Consider the following 18,536-nt stretch of genomic DNA (forward strand, 5'->3'; position numbering starts at 1 on the left):
CTTCCACCAGCAGTGGCGTAAGCCAAGCAATTGCTGGGACTGCGCGCCAAGAGGAGGAGGAACCAGAGACGAGGAGCGGGCCAAGGCAGCAGCAGCAGCACCACCAAATTCCGCCAACCCCCCCAAAGCGCTACTGTCCTCTCCACATGTTATACAGGTGTTGTCGGCCATTGAATCTTTCCGTGTGATTGGAAACTGGAGCGCTTGGAAAAAAACCCCACGCGTGCGAAGAATAACACTCTTATCACGTACCGATGGAGCAGGTGGAGTCCACACTTTTGCTGTAGCTCCCTTCCCGTGGGTATGTCTCTTTCTCGACGCCCACGTGAAGGGAGCTTCATAGCTGTCAACCCATACGGTTTACCCCCGTATTCTTGTACAGGGAAATTGCGTTTTCAGGTCCATGCGGCGTACAGCCGTTTCAATGCGAGCCAACGACATTTTTTTGGTTTATGTGTTTGTGTTTCTCCCTAGTGATGGGACGTTGTAGGATAAACATTGATATTTATAAGATAACCAATAAGCTCTGAATTGGCCTTTAATAAGGTAGGCACTGATAAGGTGTATGATTGACATAATCTGTGTGTGTGTGATCCACCAAACCCTCACTGCCCCCCCCCCCCCACAACGCGGAATGATTACAGGCCACGTGCAGCGCACCCACAAGAACCACAACGCGTTGAACTTAACAAGATGCCGACGCGAGGGGAAGGGCGGCGGCATCACGTGACCGCGTTCACGCGACGAGTGCCGTCACGTGATCTGCCCCCCCCTTCCCGACAGCAACTCGGGGTTGGTCGCCATGGCGACGCGGAACGCACGCAGCTGAGGCGACGACATTCGACTCAACATTAGAGCACACTTAGTTAACACCTCCACAACACCTACACACACACACCTATACAACACCTACACACACAACCCTTGCATAAACACTTACACAACATTACATAGGCCGCTTCTGCTGCTGTAGATTCACACAAGAAGTAAGTAAACGCGACTGACCGCTCAGCTACAGCATCGCCCGCAACGCATTCACAACGTTGCTCTTACGCTGACGTTCGTGTAACGTTACCAACAACTGTTGCTGTTGTTGCTGCAATATAAATACATCGTGTACACAGCTGCAGAGTAACACTACCTTCACTGTACACCCACTTCAACCACCTTGACATAAAAATATAAATGTAACAAATGGCGAATTACACGTGACTAAATTTTGATTGAAAGCTTTCGTGACTGCAGGGATTCATATTCTTGGTTCTTTCGGTAAAGTCACCACGTTAGAAGGGAAACAATAAAATAATAAAAATATAAAACAATAAAATTCTCACGACGTTTCGACTGCAACACAAGCAATCGTCATCAGGTGTGAAAACCACAGCAAGCTTTTATTTATTATTTTATTGTTTCCCTTCTACGTGACTTTACCGAAAGAACCAAGAATACATGTGACTAGTATAACACCAGCCTAATACAGGTACAGTAACATAACATTACGCACCAACCCATGGTGAGTGTGCAGCGAGTCTGAGTGTCACTGGTAAGTGGTCAGGGTTGGCTCGGTTGTGAGAGTTGTACCTAGCGGTGAATTGTACCTGGTGGTGAGTTGTTGTACCTGGCGGTGAGTTGTTGTACCTTGTGGTGAGTTGTTGTACCTGGCGGTGAGTTGTTGTACCTGGCGGTGAGTTGTTGTACCTGGCGGTGAGTGAGTTGTACCTGGCGGTGAGTGAGTTGTACCTGGTGGTGAGTTGTACCTGGCGGTGAGTTGTACCTGACGGTGAGTGAGTTGTACCTGGTGGTGAGTTGTACCTGGCGGTGAGTTGTACCTGACGGTGAGTGAGTTGTACCTGGTGGTGAGTTGTACCTGGTGGTGAGTTAATTTGTACCTGGCGGTGATTTGTACCTGGTGGCGCATTGTACCTGGTGGCGCATTGTACCTGTTGTGGGCTGCATTGTGAGCTAAGAGTTGGCGATGTTGCAAACTCCACAAAGTAGGAAATCGCCAGGTAAAGCTAAATTGAGTCACTAGATCTCGTGACAAAATTGCTCAGTTGGCAACGCTGGAAGAGGATCAGCTGTGTAGTATCACCCCATCCATAGGACAGGCTGCCTTCTAGTGTGTACATATATATGGTAAGTCCTCACTTAATGCGTGTTCACATGGCACGTTTTCACTATAACGCGGTTCTGACATTGGGAAACACTTTTCGCACAACAATGAGCGGTCGATGATGAACTACTTTCTTAAACTGCACGACTGAGTGGAACAGTACACTATCGCCAAGGCATTCCATTCGTTATTTGTCTCGCTATCTTCCTGTGTGTGCGTACGGCGTATCTCGCCAAACTTTATTGTTCCATTATTCATGGGGAAATTGGTTTAGCTTAATGCGGCACTTTTCAGGAACGCATCTACCACGTTCAACGAACACTTGCTGTATAATAATAATAATTACAGCTTATATAGCGCCTTTCATAAAAGCTAAAAGTGCTTTACATCATTGCCGCCAATGGGGGGTTGGGTAAGAAGTGTCTCTAAGTTAAAATATTAAATGCCTTCACAAAGGGAAATGTTTTTAGACGGAAGGACTTGAAGATCCCAACCAAACCAAATGCTTTGAAAGCCTTCGGCAGAGAGTTCCACAGTCCCGGTGCCACGGGAGTGAAGGCCCAGAGACACGCATCCCGTGTGTGTGCGTCCCTGTGCAGGTGTCAGGTGAGCGGATCGACCAAGTCGGCGCCCGCCATGTCTCAGGCCCAGGCGCACGCGCACCACGTGTTTGGTCTCGCCGGAACCCCGGGTCCCGGCGCCGCCTCCTTTGCCTTCCTCGACGAGCAGACGCTGGTGTTTGCCGCAGCCAACCAGCTGGTGCGGGCGAGCGCCGGCGCCGGGGCCGAACTGCGGACGCAGGCCCTGACACCAGGGCCTGAGCGGGGTGGCGTCGTCGCCTGGGGAGCCGCGGCGTCGGGGACCGCGAGGGTGCAAGCGGCCGGGCGCGCCTTCGCACTCAGCCCCAACCGCCGCTTCCTGGCACTGGGCTCGGCACGCATCGCGGCCGCGCCGGTGCCCGCGGACGGTGGCGGCGGTGCCGCCGATCGGGCGATGCCGGCTTCCGTGGCGGTGTATGACCTGCAGGCCGAGCCTGTGCGGCGCCGCAAGGTGGGCAGCGACAGAGTGGGGATTATGCAGTGTGCGCCACAGGAAGCTGCTGCCATCTATGATAGGGCCACAGTATTGGCCCTGTCGAGTTATTGGCTGTGCGCATTATACCCACAGATATCACCTTTTGTCAGTTTAACACGTAGGCTTTCACGACCAATATCATCCATAATATAGGTTTTTGAGTTAGACCGCGTAAATATATGTGTCGTAGTATAGTAATAGGTTTTATCCTTTTAACTGGCACAAAAACTGACACCTTTATTCAAGGCATCATGTTTGCAATAACCACAACACAAGCAGTCAAAATGCAAACAAAATAGACAACTCTGATAATAATATGCACTATTATCAGAGTTGTCTCTTTTGTTTGCATTTTGACTGCTTGTGTTGTGGTTATTGCAAACATGATGCCTTGAATAACTTGAATAGGTGTCAGTTTTTGTGCCAGTTAAAAGGGTAAAACCTATTACTATATCTGGTTACTGGCAAGGAGGTCTCATTATATATGTGTCGTTAAACCCGCCACCACCAGACAGCCAATTAGTAAGGTTTGTAACGTAAAATAACATGCCAATTCGTTTCTAGTACAGCACACTGGTGTGTTGGAGAGCAAATCCACAACATTTCCACAAATCTGGTTGTCGCCTGATGAAGCTAGTTGTAATTACTGGCGAAACGTTGTACTCAAGATTGCAAATGATGTAGCTTTGCTCTCCAACAACACACCGGTGTGCTGGACTAGTAATGAATTGGCATGTTCTGTTTACGTGACAAACCCTACTTATTGGCTTTGTCACATGGTGGCGAGTTTAACGACATTCATATTTACACGATCTAACCCAAAAACCTATATTATGGATGACCTTTTGTATTACCCATCTTTCATCTCCGCATCTACTGCATAGCATTGGCCCATATTCATGATCACATCAGCTCATCACAAACAGTAAAAAAACTCGGTACCATCCTCTCGACCCTGCTTCCACATTTGAAGTGCATGTCAAAAGTGAATGTGCTTCATTCAATCTAGATTTGAAGTTTTCGTGACTGCAGGGATCCATACTCTATGGTTCTTTCGGTAAAGTCACGTAGGTATAAAATATAATAAATTAAATCACGACATTTCGGGCGCAACACAAGCGTCCGTCATCAGGTGGGACAACCACAGCAAGAAACAATTGCTGAAGTGGGCAAAATTACAAGCAGCCCTTTTGCCCACTTCAGCAATTGTTTCTTGCTGTGGTTGTCCCACCTGATCACGGACGCTTGTGTTGTGCCCCAAACCTCGTGATTTATTGTAATGCCCTCTTGTCAGGCATGCCTCTCATTAGGCTGCAGCATGCTCAGAACGTGGCAGCCCGAGTTCTGTAGAGGGAGGAGCTGTGGTGTGGAGTGGGAGAAACCGAGGCTACAGAACCGCATGCCTCTTGAAGCACTGGGATAAGAAACGAGCCATTCTTGGAACGGCCCAGTACAGCTTGGATCTTCTTTGTAAAGGTCGTAGAAACTTAGGTTGTGGAATCGTGTCATGTTAACCCTCGTGTGCTCTGTGGTGTTCTGTGCATTGTGCTGTGGGTTGTGCTGTGTGCCAGGTGCTCAACCTCGGTGACGCACAACTGCAGCAGGCGGCGGGACCACCCGGCGCCCCCGGTGGCCCTGGCGGGGCGGGCGGCGTTCCGACGGGGAACGTGACGGTGCTCACTGGGCCGCCCCCGCAGGACGTGATAAGCCTGGGCTTCTCGACCGACTCGCGCTGGCTGCTCGTGCAGGCCGGAGCCCCCGACTGGCTGCTCACTCTCTGGCTATGGGAGAAGGGGCGGCTCATGGCCGCCACACGCAGTGCCCCCCTTGGAGGTGGACCTGTCCATCAGGTATGTACAAGTGGAGGTGAGAGGAGGGTTGGTCCATTAGGTACTCCAGAAAGGGGAGGGTGGGGGGGATAACAGCTGGTTCATTACATATGCAAGAAAGGGAGATGAGGGTTGGTCTATTACAGGAGTGGGGAACCTTTTCCTGAGGGCCGAATAAGGCTTTCAAATTAATTAGGGGGCCACACATCAATACGCCCCTTTGCTTCCTCGAATAATAATATGAAATATAAGGGGCTCAACTTTACATTTGAATAAATTGTTGGCAGGTGAAAAAATGATGATCCTCTAGTAGCCGATTAGTAAGGTTAAGATGCTTGCAGCGATGTATAAATATCGTCAGCAGGTTGTTTCGAATTCGTAGGCATAATGTAGCCACGTGTTGCATGAAGGGCTCTGGGTTGTGCTTAATAACAAATTTGCGTGAAACATCGCCTCTGGTGCCCTATCGCCCCGTGCCGACCTCCGCAGGTGTCGCTGAGCCCCCAGGATGCGGGGCTGGCATGCGTCACGGGACAGGGCGTGTTCCGCCTATTCCGCTACGCTGAGGGGGCGCTGCGTGGCATGGGGGCAGGCGCGGCACGCGCGGCCATCGACCCCCATGCCCCTGTCTACCTGAGCCACGCGTGGCTCGGCCCAGACCGTGTCATCGTGGGCACGGACACGGGACGCCTCCTCACCTTCCTGGGCGGCGAGCAGCGCGGGGAAACAATCGTGGAGTCACCTGTGGGGTGAGGCCAGAGGATATGGCGAGGTCACACGACGGGGTGCCCGAGTGATCTCTATGTGTGTATGTCACTTGACTGAAGCTACCAGATGTATGGGAGGCTCAACCAGGACACATGGCGAGCTGGCCACCCCTCCCTCATCAGCCCCGCCTTCTTCTGTATAGCCACGCCCACTGGACCACTATCTCCACCCATACAGAATGACCTGACATTGACCCTGCCCACTGCTCATCGGCTCCACCCACCCCTCTGCTAACCCCACCCACTACCTAGGCAGCCCCACCCAATACTCATGTAGCCACACCCTTTTCCCCGAATCATGAGTTTAACATGAGTCCAGAAAGTGTTCAACTGGGACTAAATCCTGATTTTAGCATCAGCTTTGGGACACCGGGACAAGCTTTTTGAAACCACCGAGGCTGGCCCGGGCCAAACAGAGACGCTTGGTAGCTTTACACATGACCGCCTGTTCGTGGGGCTCCACCTCTACATTCAGATAATCCAGAAACAAAAAAACACCACACTCTGGCTGCCTCACAGTGGACATTAAAGATCCTGTGATGTCATTTGCTATGGTAGGCCATTGGCAGGACCAACTGAGTCATAAGACTCGCTCTCGACGGGTTCATTTCGTGCAATTTCTCGCGGTATATTCGGCTAACCTAATTATACCCAAAATGCTCTGTATGTGGGTTCAATTTAATCCTAAGTGGCTATGCAGTCGGACGTGGAACGACATTGTGTGTACTTTTTTTGGAACACATCTAGCGCATAAAGCGAGGGAAACCCATATCAATAATAAATTACTCTTGGGGCGTTGATTGTGTGTGTGTGCAGGTCGGGTTTCCCTGTGTGGGCGATGTGCACCTTTGCCCGCGGCGTGGCCTGCTCGGCAGGGCCGGGCACCGTGTGCATCCTGGAGCCGGGGGAGGCTCGCGGAGACCCCCTACACCTGGCACGCACACTTCAGGTAATGCGAGCGCCAGCTGATGCGGCACGCCGCACGTGCCACGGCGCCATGTTATGCAGTGGTGCACAGCGCAACGCGCTTCAGGGGATAGAACACCCTGCACGTACCACCGTCCCTGTGTGCTTCAGTGCAGCTAAGGTACCAAGCCAGCGGTGCTTGGCATGTCTGTACAGATACTGGAATGAGCAATAAAAAATAAGTTAAATCTTTTTAGAAAATGGAATCTTGGAAACGTGCACGTGTATGTGTTGGGTAGTGGTGGCACAGCGATTAGCGCACTGTCCTACGAACCTGGAAACCTGAGTTCAAGTCCCGCTCATGGCCATCAACACCAGTGACGATTATCTGAACCGGTCCTGGGCATCGCCTGTGCCGCGTGCGCGCAGATCCCGGCAGATGCAGATGCTGGGGACGAAGACCGCGCGGAGGCCCCCGGGATCACGTCGCTGGTGTTCAGCCCGTCTGAGGAGACACTGCTCGTGTCCACCGATCAACACCGCCTCTACGGCGTCACGCTGTCAGCCAGCGACATCACCAGGGCGAGTGGCATGATCACGCGTCGCCGGGCCCCTGGTCGCGCCGGCCGGGTCGGGAATTGGGGCGACGATGCGGCCGAGCGGCGGCTCGTTGTGGAGGTTCGCGGTTCGAGTCCACAGCGGCCGCCCTGGTTATCGTTGCGGCGCGTGGCTGTCAAGTGTGTAGGGGGGATCGTTGTCTTTTCTATGGGTGTGTGTGCAGGGCGAGGTGTCGTGGCTGGAGCCGGTGTCCCCGCCTCCTCACCACGGCGCCATCACGGGCCTCGATGTGTGCGCTAGGAAGCCGCTGGCCGCCACTTGCTCCCTTGACCGTTCCCTGCGCGTCTGGAACTACGAGACCAAGTAAGGCCCCGGACCCCATCGCACGCAATGCGCCGTGGACACGAGACCACTTCCCCTTTTCCACAGGAGCATCCAGCGCGGGGCCCTCGTAGTACGGGTGGTGTTTTTTCACTCGCTATTTACTGCGCTACGCTGGCATCACGAGACATCCGCACCTCGGTTGTACAGTGGTTGTTGTCTCGAGACTTAGCTTCAGCAGACAGGGGTTTCATTATCGGTTTCCCCAGACTTGGCTTAAGGAAAGCAGGAATCGGGATGAGTGTGGTGTAACCGAGATTGCAAGACAATATCTACATGGTCAGTGTCTTGACAACACAATTGGTGAAATAAAGCTGGGCTCCAGGACCTCCTGGGTAAACGAGTTCAACAAATAAATATGGTGTACTTGCAAGGTTGTGTGTACCTGCGTGTTGGGGGAACGGCAGCAGAGTGGTTCGCGCACTGCGCTACGAACTCGGCAACCTGAGTTCGATTCCCGCTCACGGCCAACACCAGTGGCGATTATCCGAACCGGTCCTGGGCCTTCCCTAGATCGACTGAGCCTCAAATGAGCACCTGGTGCGATGTGTAAACATCCCCGCTGGGGAGACAAAGGCGGCCGGGTTTGGTGCTGGCCACCCACCCCCTCATGTGCCGTGCCGGCCTTCATTGGTGCTCGCTAACAACACTTGCCCCAACAGTCTGTTCAGGCTATACGGAGGGATCCTTGTCTTTGTACCTGTGTGTGCCTGCTTGTGGCCGCTTGTGCGTGAGCGCAGCTCCCTGGAGCTGCACCACGTGTTCCCCGAGGAGGCCCATAGTGTGGCGCTGCACCCCTCAGGGCTCCAGGTGCTCGTCGGCTTCTCCGACAAGCTGCGGCTGCTCACACTGCTGCTGCATGACGTGCGGCCACTGCGCGACTTCCCCGTGCGCGCCTGCAAGGAGGTGAGCGGTTGGGGGGGGGGGGGGCGCCACCGCCACCACTGTCCCCTCCCCGCGAGGACGGTCGGTTATGGCCAAGTCACCCGGAATGCGCCCGATCTCGTTGGGGCTCGCAGGCTAAGCAGGTTTGAGCCAGGATGGTGCTCGGATGGGAGAGGGCCCATGCATGAAAGACGGCCGTTGCCAGCTGCAGCAGTGGGCCGCACGCTAACATCCGTGTCAATGCTTTCCGGCGAAAGGTTGAAGCTGTTTATGCATTAGCTTTGTCTGTCCGTAACGGGGAGCGAAGCGAGTCACTATAACTATCTGATAGTGAACGTTTATACTCTTTGGGTCTTTCGGTAAAGTCACGTAGATAGAAAAATTATAAAATAAAAAAAATATAAATTTATATCTCCGTGAAAGCTTTCAGTCAAGAGTGAACGTTTAGTATAAAGTTATGTTGCTATGATGTATTCGTCCTGTTGAAGATTGGCCAAATTAATCAAAGATTTGCCCACAACAATGAAACAGAGTCCAGAAAAAACGATTATGTTAAATTATCCACACATATTCTGCCCCGACGGCTATCGTCAACTTCCACACTGCTCATCCGATACCTCTAAGCACCAACGCACGTTGAGAAGCGTTACATAACTCATGCCTATGCACGCTCATAACTTGTTGTATTGTGCTATGCTCCAAAGTCTGCGTTCCTCACCTTCACCGACCGAACACTGACAAGCGTCACTTTCAAAACATGTTTGCCTTTTTTTTCCCCAATTTATTGCCACATGCGCTATTGGTGCAATTTCTGCAACAACAAAAAAACCATTCTAAAGGCCGTATCAATATTACCAGATTAAGGGACTGTGGGTGTGAACCTAAATTTGTCATGAATATGTGAGGAATATGCAGTCCTACCAATACCCACCATTCGCCACTAAGTGACGTCACCACGGCGCATGTGCCAGTCCTAACGCACACTCGCGCACGCCCATGTGAGTGACCGCGGTGGCAGCGTGGAACAACCCCTACCCTGTCTTACAGTGCTGCTTCAGTAACGGTGGACACCTGTTTGCTGCAGCCAATGGGAATGTCGTCCAGGTGTTCTCCAGCATCACATTTGAGAACGTGGCCAACCTCAAGGGGCACAGCGGAAAGGTGGGGCACCCACAGCCACGGATGAAGCCCACGCAGGCACACGAGCGGTCACGCAAAGAAACCACGCACGTCCCCGAAGCGTGACTTGGCCTCGCGCAGTTGCGCATGGACCCGCGCAGGCTCACAGGACCTCGCAAAAACCACACACGAGTACACACGAAGCTGCGCGAACCACACAACCACACACGAAGCTGCACAAACCACACAACCACACACGAAGCTGCACAAACCACATAACCACACACAAAGCTGCACAAACCACACAACCACACACAAAGCTGCACAAACCACACAACCACACACAAAGCTGCACAAACCACACAACCACACACAAAGCTGCACAAACCACACAACCACACACAAAAACACACGAAGCTGTGCAAACCACACAACTACACACGAATTTGCGAAAACCACACAACCACATTTATTAGCTGTAGTATAGAGCCCTCACACTGCATCTCTTATAGGGTTCATAATGGCCATGTCAGAGAACCAAAGCAGTAAGAATCTTAGCTTTAACCCAAGAACTGACTCAGCAAGGATGAGTACTTGGGTGATTCTCATCCTTGAAGACTCAGTCCTGTGACACAGCCATTATAGACCCCATAAAATACACAGTCCTCTGGCTCTAACCCGAGATCTAAGTAATGTCAGCTCAGTCCTCTGACATGGCCATTATCAGCCCCCCAAGCTACGTATCCCTGCTCCGCAAATGACACTTGCTTATGTCCCCGTGGTGGTGGTGGTGGTGATGGTGCTGGGTGACAGTGGCGGTGATGGATGCTAGGTGGTGGCGATGGTGCTCGGTGGCAGTGGTGATGGTGCTGAGTGTTGGATGGCGGTGGTGATGGTGCTGGGTGCCGGGTGGCGGTGTGTAAGGTGCGGGGATTGGCTTGGAGCGTGGATGACGCGCGCCTCGTGTCGTGCGGCCTCGACGGCGCTGTGTACGAGTGGAGCCCTCTGTCGGGTCGGCGCGACGCCGAGTGCGTGGTCAAGGCGTGCGCCTACACCGGCGTGGCGGTGGCGCCCGACGCGCGTGCTGCCGTCTACGCCGTGGGCTCCGACCGGACGCTCAAGGAGATCGCCGACTCCCAGGTGACGCCGCGCCACCCACACCTCGAGCCCAGGGACGTGTGGGGCCTCATAGTGAGCGCATGCCAGGGGGCCGCGTGGCGTCACACGTCGTGATGTGACCGCGTCCGTATGCGTGCCTGCTAGCCCGCGGCTCTCATTTCCAGTTCTGTCTCTTGCTTGTTTATCTCCATAGTCTGCTCTCTCATCTCAATCTGTCGTCCCCGTGGCTACTTGTTCCCACATCCTTGTGTTTTTCTTCCCACGTCCCCTATCCCTGCATTCCACTGTCTTCAAGTTCCCTTATCCCCATGCCCCACTGCCCACCTGACCCCGCGTGCCCGCGGCCGGCAGGTTGTGCGGGAGGTGGAGTCGGACGGCGTACCTCTCACGGCGGTGCTCGTGCCGCGCTCGGGGCGCCTGCTGCTCGCCGGCACCGCGCTGGGGACGCTGCGCTCGCTGCGCTTCCCGCTCACGTCCACGCCGGGAGACTGGGTCGAGTACCAGGGACACGCCGGACCCATCACCAAGGTCTCCGCCGGGAGTTGTTGCGATGAATGACGGAGTGGGTGATGGAGAAGGCGTTGTGGTTGAGTGCTGGAGTGAGTGTTGTGATGGAGAGGGCGCTGTGGTTGAGCGACGGAGTTCGTGTCGTGATGGAGAGGGTGTTGGCGTTTGTGGCGGTGCCGTGCTGCGTTCCGCGCGCCCTCTCACGCCGCGCGCGTCCGCAGATGCGCGTCACGCACGACGAGCAGTTTGTGGTGACGGTGGGCGAGGATGCGTGCGTGCTCGTGTGGCGCCTAACCGACAAGGAGGGCCGCAGCCTGCGGCGGGAGCGCGACGTCCCCTACTCCGACGAGATCCTCGTCACTAAGGCCGACCTGCAGGACAAGGTTTGCGTGCACTTGTGCGCGTGTGCACGTGTGCGGGCAAGTTGCCACAGGCGATCCATCTGTCAGTCATCTGGGTCAGTCAACCCACATTACCTGCGTCCATCCCCGACCTCCTACCGCCGGCACGCGAACCTTTGCCACTTCACGTAGCCTCAAAGTCCACCTAGCCTGGCACAATCACAGTGTTGATGTCTTACCGCCACTCAGTGGCGAATTATGCCTGTTGCACGCAAGCGCGTGCATGCGTGCGTGCGTGCGTGCGTCTCTTAACACTCAACTCACTCGCCCGGTTGAGGGTGTTGTGTGGACATTAACGGGCGCGGCCGCGGCCCGCTAACGGGACTCGTGTGGGGGACCGCTCGCAGGAGCAGGCCACGTTGGACCTGCGCGCACGGCTGGAGGAGGTGCGGAGCGAGAGCGAGTACTCCCAGCGGCTGCGCGACATGACGTACCAGGAGAAAGTGCGCGAGCTCACCGACAAGTTCGTGCACGAGATGGAGGCCCTCAAGACCAAGAACCAGGTGCTCAAGGTGGAGCGCGAGCGGGACGCAGCGCGGCACACCCAGGAGCTCACCGAGCTGGCGCAGAAGCATGCGCAGCAGCTGCACGACACCGGTACGTAACCGGCTCCCGGCACCAAATAATCACCACCTGCACACAAGACCATATGACCAGCACCTTGCGCCCTATAGCCACAGCATGCACCCTACAATCATTACTCAAGCTCAAAAGTACCCTGCACCTAGACTTCTGTACCTTCGTTTGTGCCCTGCATCCAGAACCCTGCTCATAAAATGCTGCATTACATATCCAGTATCCAGCACTCTGCACTGCACTTCGCACCCCTGTATATATGTGTAGTGAGTCCAACCGAGTCGCAGACATTGCCTTGGGAGCAACACGTTTTATTGAACTCTTAACACAACATACTCCAGGCTATTAACACAACACACTCTCGGGTGGTGACCACCCAACTAACCACACTACGGCGGAACTATACACGGTTCTGCTATCCCGGTCCGGACCATAAGCTGGGTCCCGGACCGCGTCGCTGGAGGCTTCTTCAAGCTTGACGTGGATCTCCTGCCTCTCCAACAGTAAGAACCCCGAGCCCCTCACTGGGTCCCCTCCTTATATCGGGCCGGGCTGGGGCTGGCTCCGCCTCTCACCCCGCCCACCTCGATCTCTCTCGCCCACCTCGATCTCTCTCGCCCACCTCGATCTCTCTCGCCCTTGCCCGAAGGCTCTCGAGAGTTCTTCCCGGACCACGGGACCACCCATTAGCTCCCTCCACCGGTGGCCCCCCTCCAGTATCATCCGGCCACGTGTCCCCAGGTCAGCCAGAGTATCGTGCCCCCAACGTAACCCCAGCTGGCTGACACTCTCTCGCTCTCTCAACGGGAGCCCGCACTGCACGCTGTGCGTGGCCATCGCGCTTAACCAGCGCTCACCCAAGCCCCTACTAGGGCTGGTACTACACCCCGTGTCCGGGGTGTACATATAAGAGTATACATCCTGCCGTGGCCTCACAAGCCCGGCACCACACAGTGACATTCCCAGTCACAACATATGTATCGGTGTGTGTGTATTCATGTGCATCTGCAGCAAGTTGGCAGGTAGGGGGCACAGGTGGTGCGCATCTGCCGGTCATCTCAGTCAACCTATGGCACCTGGGTCTGTCCTGTGACCTCCTGCCAGCAGAGAACCTTCGACACTTAACGTGTCATCAAAACACACCGAGCCTGGCACAAGTGCCGCGATGACGTGACCGCCACTCGGTGGCAAACGGCAACTGTTGTTGTCGTTGCATCTGCATGCAGAGTCCGGTAACAGCCAGAAGCTGCTGCTGGAGTACGAGCGGCAGCAGGAGCTGCAGGTGCGCGCCCAGCGCATGCAGGACGAGTTCGAGCAGCAGCTGCAGGAGGCGGACGAGGCCCGGGAGCGCGCGTTGCGCTCTGCCGCACAGAGCTACGAGCAGCAGCTCGCAGAGCAGCAGGAGCTGCTCAAGCAGGTGCCGCCCCCCACCCACCACCACCCATCACCACACAGCAGAGACACAGGAGTAGAGACACCGGACCAGAGACACGTGGGGTGCGGGACACAGGCCATGTGTTTGTGGCCGAGGGTGTCTCTGAGTGTGTCTCTGAGTGTCTATGCAAGCCAGCCTGTGTGTGACTGTGTTTGTTAACATGTGTATGTGTGCCCCTGTATGTGTCCCTGTGTGCGTGCAGGTGGAGGAGGCACGCCATATGGAGCGCCGCTCACACGAGGAGTCTCGCCGGCAGCTGGAGGAGGACGCCGACCGCGAGCTGCTGCTGTCGCGCACCGACTTGGAGAAGCAGCTCTACGCCCTGCGCGACGCCAACGCTCGCCTGCAGGGGGAGGCTGGCATCATGCGCAAGAAGGTACGGCTCCCAGCACCACCACAACCCCACGGGGGGTAGGGGAGACAGGGGTACACAGGGAGACAGGCACACAAGGACATGAAGGAAGGGGACACAGGGAGTGTGAGCAGGCAGAGACACGGGGACATGGATACAGGGAGATGGGAACACGGGGAGACAGGGACACGGGAACACTGGGAGATGGTGAAATGGACAGACGGGACGTGGGGATATGAGTATACGGGGACGCGGGAAGATGGGTGTATACCTGCGCTGTGTCCGTGTGTGTGTGAACCTGTGTGCGCGTTGGCACAGTAGGGGGCACAACTGGTGCATCTACCGGTCATCTCAGTCAACCCATGGCACCTGGGTCTGTCCCACTGGCTCCTGTCAGCGAACGTTTGACACTTCACGGGGCCTCAAAGTGCACCTAGCCTGGCACAGGCGCCTTGGTGACATCACCGTAACTTAGTGATGAATGGCGGGCGTTGGTATTGGTGTCCGTATGAAGTTTGCCAGCCTGCAACGCGAGGCGGAGGAGCGGCAAAGCGAGGTGGAGCGCGTGCGGGCGGAGCAGACACGTCTGGGCGGCGTGGTGCGCGCCCTGGAGCGTGACGTGCAGGCGCTCCGCAAGGAGGTGCAGGAGCGTGACGACACCATCCATGACAAGGTGAGACCCTCGTCACGGCAGGAAAGACCGGTTCGATACCCCTGCCACGGCTGACGACGATGGTGGGCGATATCCAAACCAGTTCTGGACCCCCCCTCTTCACCAACCTCCCCTAACTAGCGTGGTGAAATATGGTCAAACAACTTCCACGACAAACCCACTCTGTGCTGCCATCCCGTGGCCACCTGGCTTGGGGATTTCACCATTTTACGCGAATCGCTAACCGTTAACTCTGTTGCATTGTTATTAGCATTTTGTTCGACAATTCCTCTAAAAATACGGTGACGATCTTGATTTGCAATACTCTTTGATTCTTTCGGTAAAGTCACATAGGTATAAAATAAAATAATTCACGACGTTTTGATCGCAACACAAGCGGTCATCCTCAGGCAGAAATAATATAATCCAGCAGTTGGAACTGATGAACCAGCGAGAGAGCAGTTGCAACAAGAGGTTATATATGTGGCGATGGGCAAGCAAGCGGGGTCTGAGCTGGAAAGGAATTCCATCCACGGACGTAAGCACGTCAGTTGTGTTAATGGGAGAGATTGGGGAGAGAGGGATTAGGGAGGGGGATTAGCATGAATGAGCTTCCGTCGCCGCATAAGAGTATCATGCCCGCATGTGCGCACAACAGCAGTGTTAATGAGAGATTAGCACCATGAGAGTGCAATCCAAAGGACGTGAGCATGAGAGTGCAATCCAAAGGGCATGTGAGCATGAGAGTGCAATCCAAAGGACATGTGAGCATGAGAGTGTAATACAAAGGACATGTGAGTATGAGAGTGCAATCCAAAGGACATGTGAGCATGAGAGGTGCAATCCAAAGGACATGTGAGCATGAGAGTGTAATCCAAAGGACATGTGAGCATGAGAGTGCAATCCAAAGGACATGTGAGCATGAGAGTGCAATCCAAAGGACATGTGAGCACGAGAGTGCAATCCAAAGGGCATGTGAGCATGAGAGTGTAATCCAAAGGACATGTGAGAGATCTAAGAGAGAGGCATAGAGAGACAGAGTCGGAAATAACAGCTGACATAGGCAGGTAGGATGGAAACATCACAGTCAGTTAAGACTTTACCTGGTTAATAACGTCCTTCCAATGATTGCTCAGTTTGTACCCATCTTCTTGGTTGAAGTTGTGTCTGTGTTTATATATCTGGATGGCTTCATGAACAAATCTCTGAAGGTAGCCAGTAGGTTTGCAGAGTACCTCCGTCTTGGAAAAAAATTTCGCGTGAGCCCACAGCGTTAAAACAATGATCAGTAACGGCAAAGGTATTGGTCCTACCGTGTTTCAGATCTGTCTTGTGTTCACAAATGCGATCCGAGACATGTCGTTTCGTTTCCCAATATAACTGCTGCCACAACCACAACTCAGTTTGTAGACACCAGGATATTGCATGTCAGGAATCACATCCTTTACAGATGTGATTAAATCACGGATTTTGTGTACTGTGTTGAAACGAACCTGGATCTTGTGTTTGTTTAAGATTTTGGAAATCTTTTTGGTAACCCCAAAAAGATTTCCAAAATCTTAAATCATAGCAGGGGTTACCAAAAAGATTTCCAAAATCTTAAACGAATGAATACTAGTTGGATCGAGAGAAGAAAAATTAGGAAGTTCGACAGGAGTTTCAGGAAGCGAGACATATAATCCTGAAAAGGTGAACGACATGGAGTTGGTGATTGCTCACATGGTGAGAGCTTAGAGACAGATGCACTGGCAGAAAGGATGCTGGGAAAGAGGCCAAGAAGCAGAAAGAGAGAGGTGCTGCTTGATGAATTGAAGGAAGGCATCCAGTGGAATGAAGAAGAGAGCTCAAGATGTGGGGGGGGGGGGGGCAAATGGAGGGAGTTTGAGACAAAAATCCATGGCCTGAAGAAGACTGCCGCGTGTCGGTCACAGAGCAGCCATCGGAGGTGCTGGATCACTGGCGCGCGTTCCGTCACGCACCGCACTACGTGACCCGGGCCACGAGCTAACCCCGTGACGCCCCCGCCCCATGCAGGAGAAGCGAATCCACGAGCTGAAGAAGAAGAACCAGGAGCTGGAGAAGTTCCGCTTTGTGCTCGACTACAAGATCAAGGAGCTCAAGCGGCAGATGGAGCCTCGGGAGCAGGCGCTCAGCATGGCCCGCACACACACACAGCAGGTGCTCATACACAGGTGTACACACACACAGCAGGTATACACACACACAGCAGGTATACACACACACAGCAGGTGTACACACACACAGCAGGTGTACACACACACAGCAGGTGTACACACACACAGCAGGTGGACACAGACAGCAGATGTACACACACAAACACATATAGCAGGCACTCGGCACGCCCCATATACACACATAGCAGGTGCACACATGTACACCAGGTGAATATACCTGCGAGCGCCACTAAAATTAATGCTGGGCGTAGTGAGGCACATCTGTAAATCACCGCTGTGATTTATACAAATCTGGTGTATATGTCTGTGTCGTGTATATACCACGTGTGTGGTGTTTGGTGCGTGTGGCGTATGTGCCATGCCTATGGTGTGTGGTGTATCTCATGCGTTTGGTGTACTGTGATCTGCCTGGAGATGGAGACAGAGTTGGAGAGGTTCCAGAAGCAGGTGTCTCAGCTGGAGCTCGCAGTGGCCGATACGCGGAGCAAGATGCAGGCTGCCGAACGGCAGACAGCACGCGAGCGAGACCGGGTACCACATCACTCCATGCGCACACCACACTGTCCGCATTACACTCCACACGGTACACTGCCACAGGGTCAGGTGACTGCGACTGTATTTGTGCCAGTGAAGCAACTTTACTCATCACCATACACTTACCATCGACCCTAACAATCATCATACCATTGACCATAGACCCATCACCGTGTCCTTACTTTTGACCCCGCCTTTAACAATTATCCCCTTCATCTTCGTTCCCTTGCCTTTGACCTTCCTCATCACACCCATACCGTTGAGTGCACGTGCCTGTGACCCTGCCACCCACGTGGCATGTGTAAGTCCGTGCGTGTGTACACGTGTGTAGGTGCGCGAGGTGGAGGCCCTGGTGAAACGCTTCAAGACCGACCTGCACGCCATCGCCGGCCTCATCCAGGAGCCCCGGCAACTCAAGGAGGCGGTGACGCAGTTGTACCACCGCTACGTGCAGCTCGCCGACGCGGTGAGGGCAGTTATAAATACAACCGTGCAACCATAACGACCATCACTACATGCAGCATGTCGTGTGTTATAGTATGGGCTGTGATGTCTGGTGCCCCATTGAATTGTGTTGAGCTGCGTGTGTTATACTATGCTGCACATTAGTGTTATGTTATAGTGTGCAGTGTATTAGTGCGTTGTCTTTTAGTGTCCAGTGTGTTGTAGTGTGTTTAGTATAACTACTGTATACTGTGTCGTGTGTTATAGTCTACAGTGTTAGTGTGCAGTGTGTTGTGTGCTACGTTATAACATCCAGTGTGTTGTAGTGCATTGTGTTCGTAGTGTTAGTGTGCTGGTGTGGTTGTTATGACATGTTGTGGCATGCTGCCAGTGTATCACTGCGTCCGTGCCGCGTTCCGCTGCAGAAGGAGATCCGAGGAGAGGACGCGGACGTGCAGCGAGAGTTTGCCCGGCAGAAGGACCACCTGGAGCGGAGCGTCGCGTCGCTACGAAAACAACTGAGCTCCGACACGGACTCTCACCGCACTGAGAACGCCCGCATCATACAGGTACCACGCGCACCACTACATACAGGCACCATTCCCAGCACCACAGGAACCGTACACACCACTACATACAGGCACCACACGCACCACCACAGGAACCGTACACACCACCACAGGAACCGT

The 18,536-nt window shown here is 54.0% G+C and overlaps 1 protein-coding gene across 1 annotated transcript in view; it reads left to right on the forward strand.

The window, feature by feature from the left end:
• Positions 1–18,536, forward strand: part of CFAP57 (cilia and flagella associated protein 57) — a 20,252-nt gene continuing 1,716 nt past the window's right edge. Inside the window, exons 1-20 of the mRNA XM_032969857.2 lie at positions 1–986; positions 2,713–3,163; positions 4,759–5,037; positions 5,506–5,765; positions 6,600–6,732; positions 7,119–7,271; positions 7,471–7,610; positions 8,369–8,534; positions 9,561–9,674; positions 10,557–10,772; positions 11,103–11,279; positions 11,480–11,641; positions 12,007–12,256; positions 13,462–13,652; positions 13,873–14,046; positions 14,537–14,695; positions 16,709–16,852; positions 17,284–17,400; positions 17,735–17,869; positions 18,273–18,416. Of these exons, the coding sequence (XP_032825748.2) occupies positions 2,750–3,163; positions 4,759–5,037; positions 5,506–5,765; positions 6,600–6,732; positions 7,119–7,271; positions 7,471–7,610; positions 8,369–8,534; positions 9,561–9,674; positions 10,557–10,772; positions 11,103–11,279; positions 11,480–11,641; positions 12,007–12,256; positions 13,462–13,652; positions 13,873–14,046; positions 14,537–14,695; positions 16,709–16,852; positions 17,284–17,400; positions 17,735–17,869; positions 18,273–18,416 (3,528 nt within the window). The 5' untranslated portion in view covers positions 1–986; positions 2,713–2,749. The remainder of the gene's footprint in view (positions 987–2,712; positions 3,164–4,758; positions 5,038–5,505; positions 5,766–6,599; positions 6,733–7,118; positions 7,272–7,470; positions 7,611–8,368; positions 8,535–9,560; positions 9,675–10,556; positions 10,773–11,102; positions 11,280–11,479; positions 11,642–12,006; positions 12,257–13,461; positions 13,653–13,872; positions 14,047–14,536; positions 14,696–16,708; positions 16,853–17,283; positions 17,401–17,734; positions 17,870–18,272; positions 18,417–18,536) is intronic.

Source organism: Petromyzon marinus, chromosome 42 (genome assembly GCF_048934315.1).
Source record: "Petromyzon marinus isolate PM22_M1 ecotype Great Lakes invasive population chromosome 42, UKy_Petmar_22M1.pri1.0, whole genome shotgun sequence".
NCBI classification, from domain to species: Eukaryota; Metazoa; Chordata; class Hyperoartia; order Petromyzontiformes; family Petromyzontidae; genus Petromyzon; species Petromyzon marinus.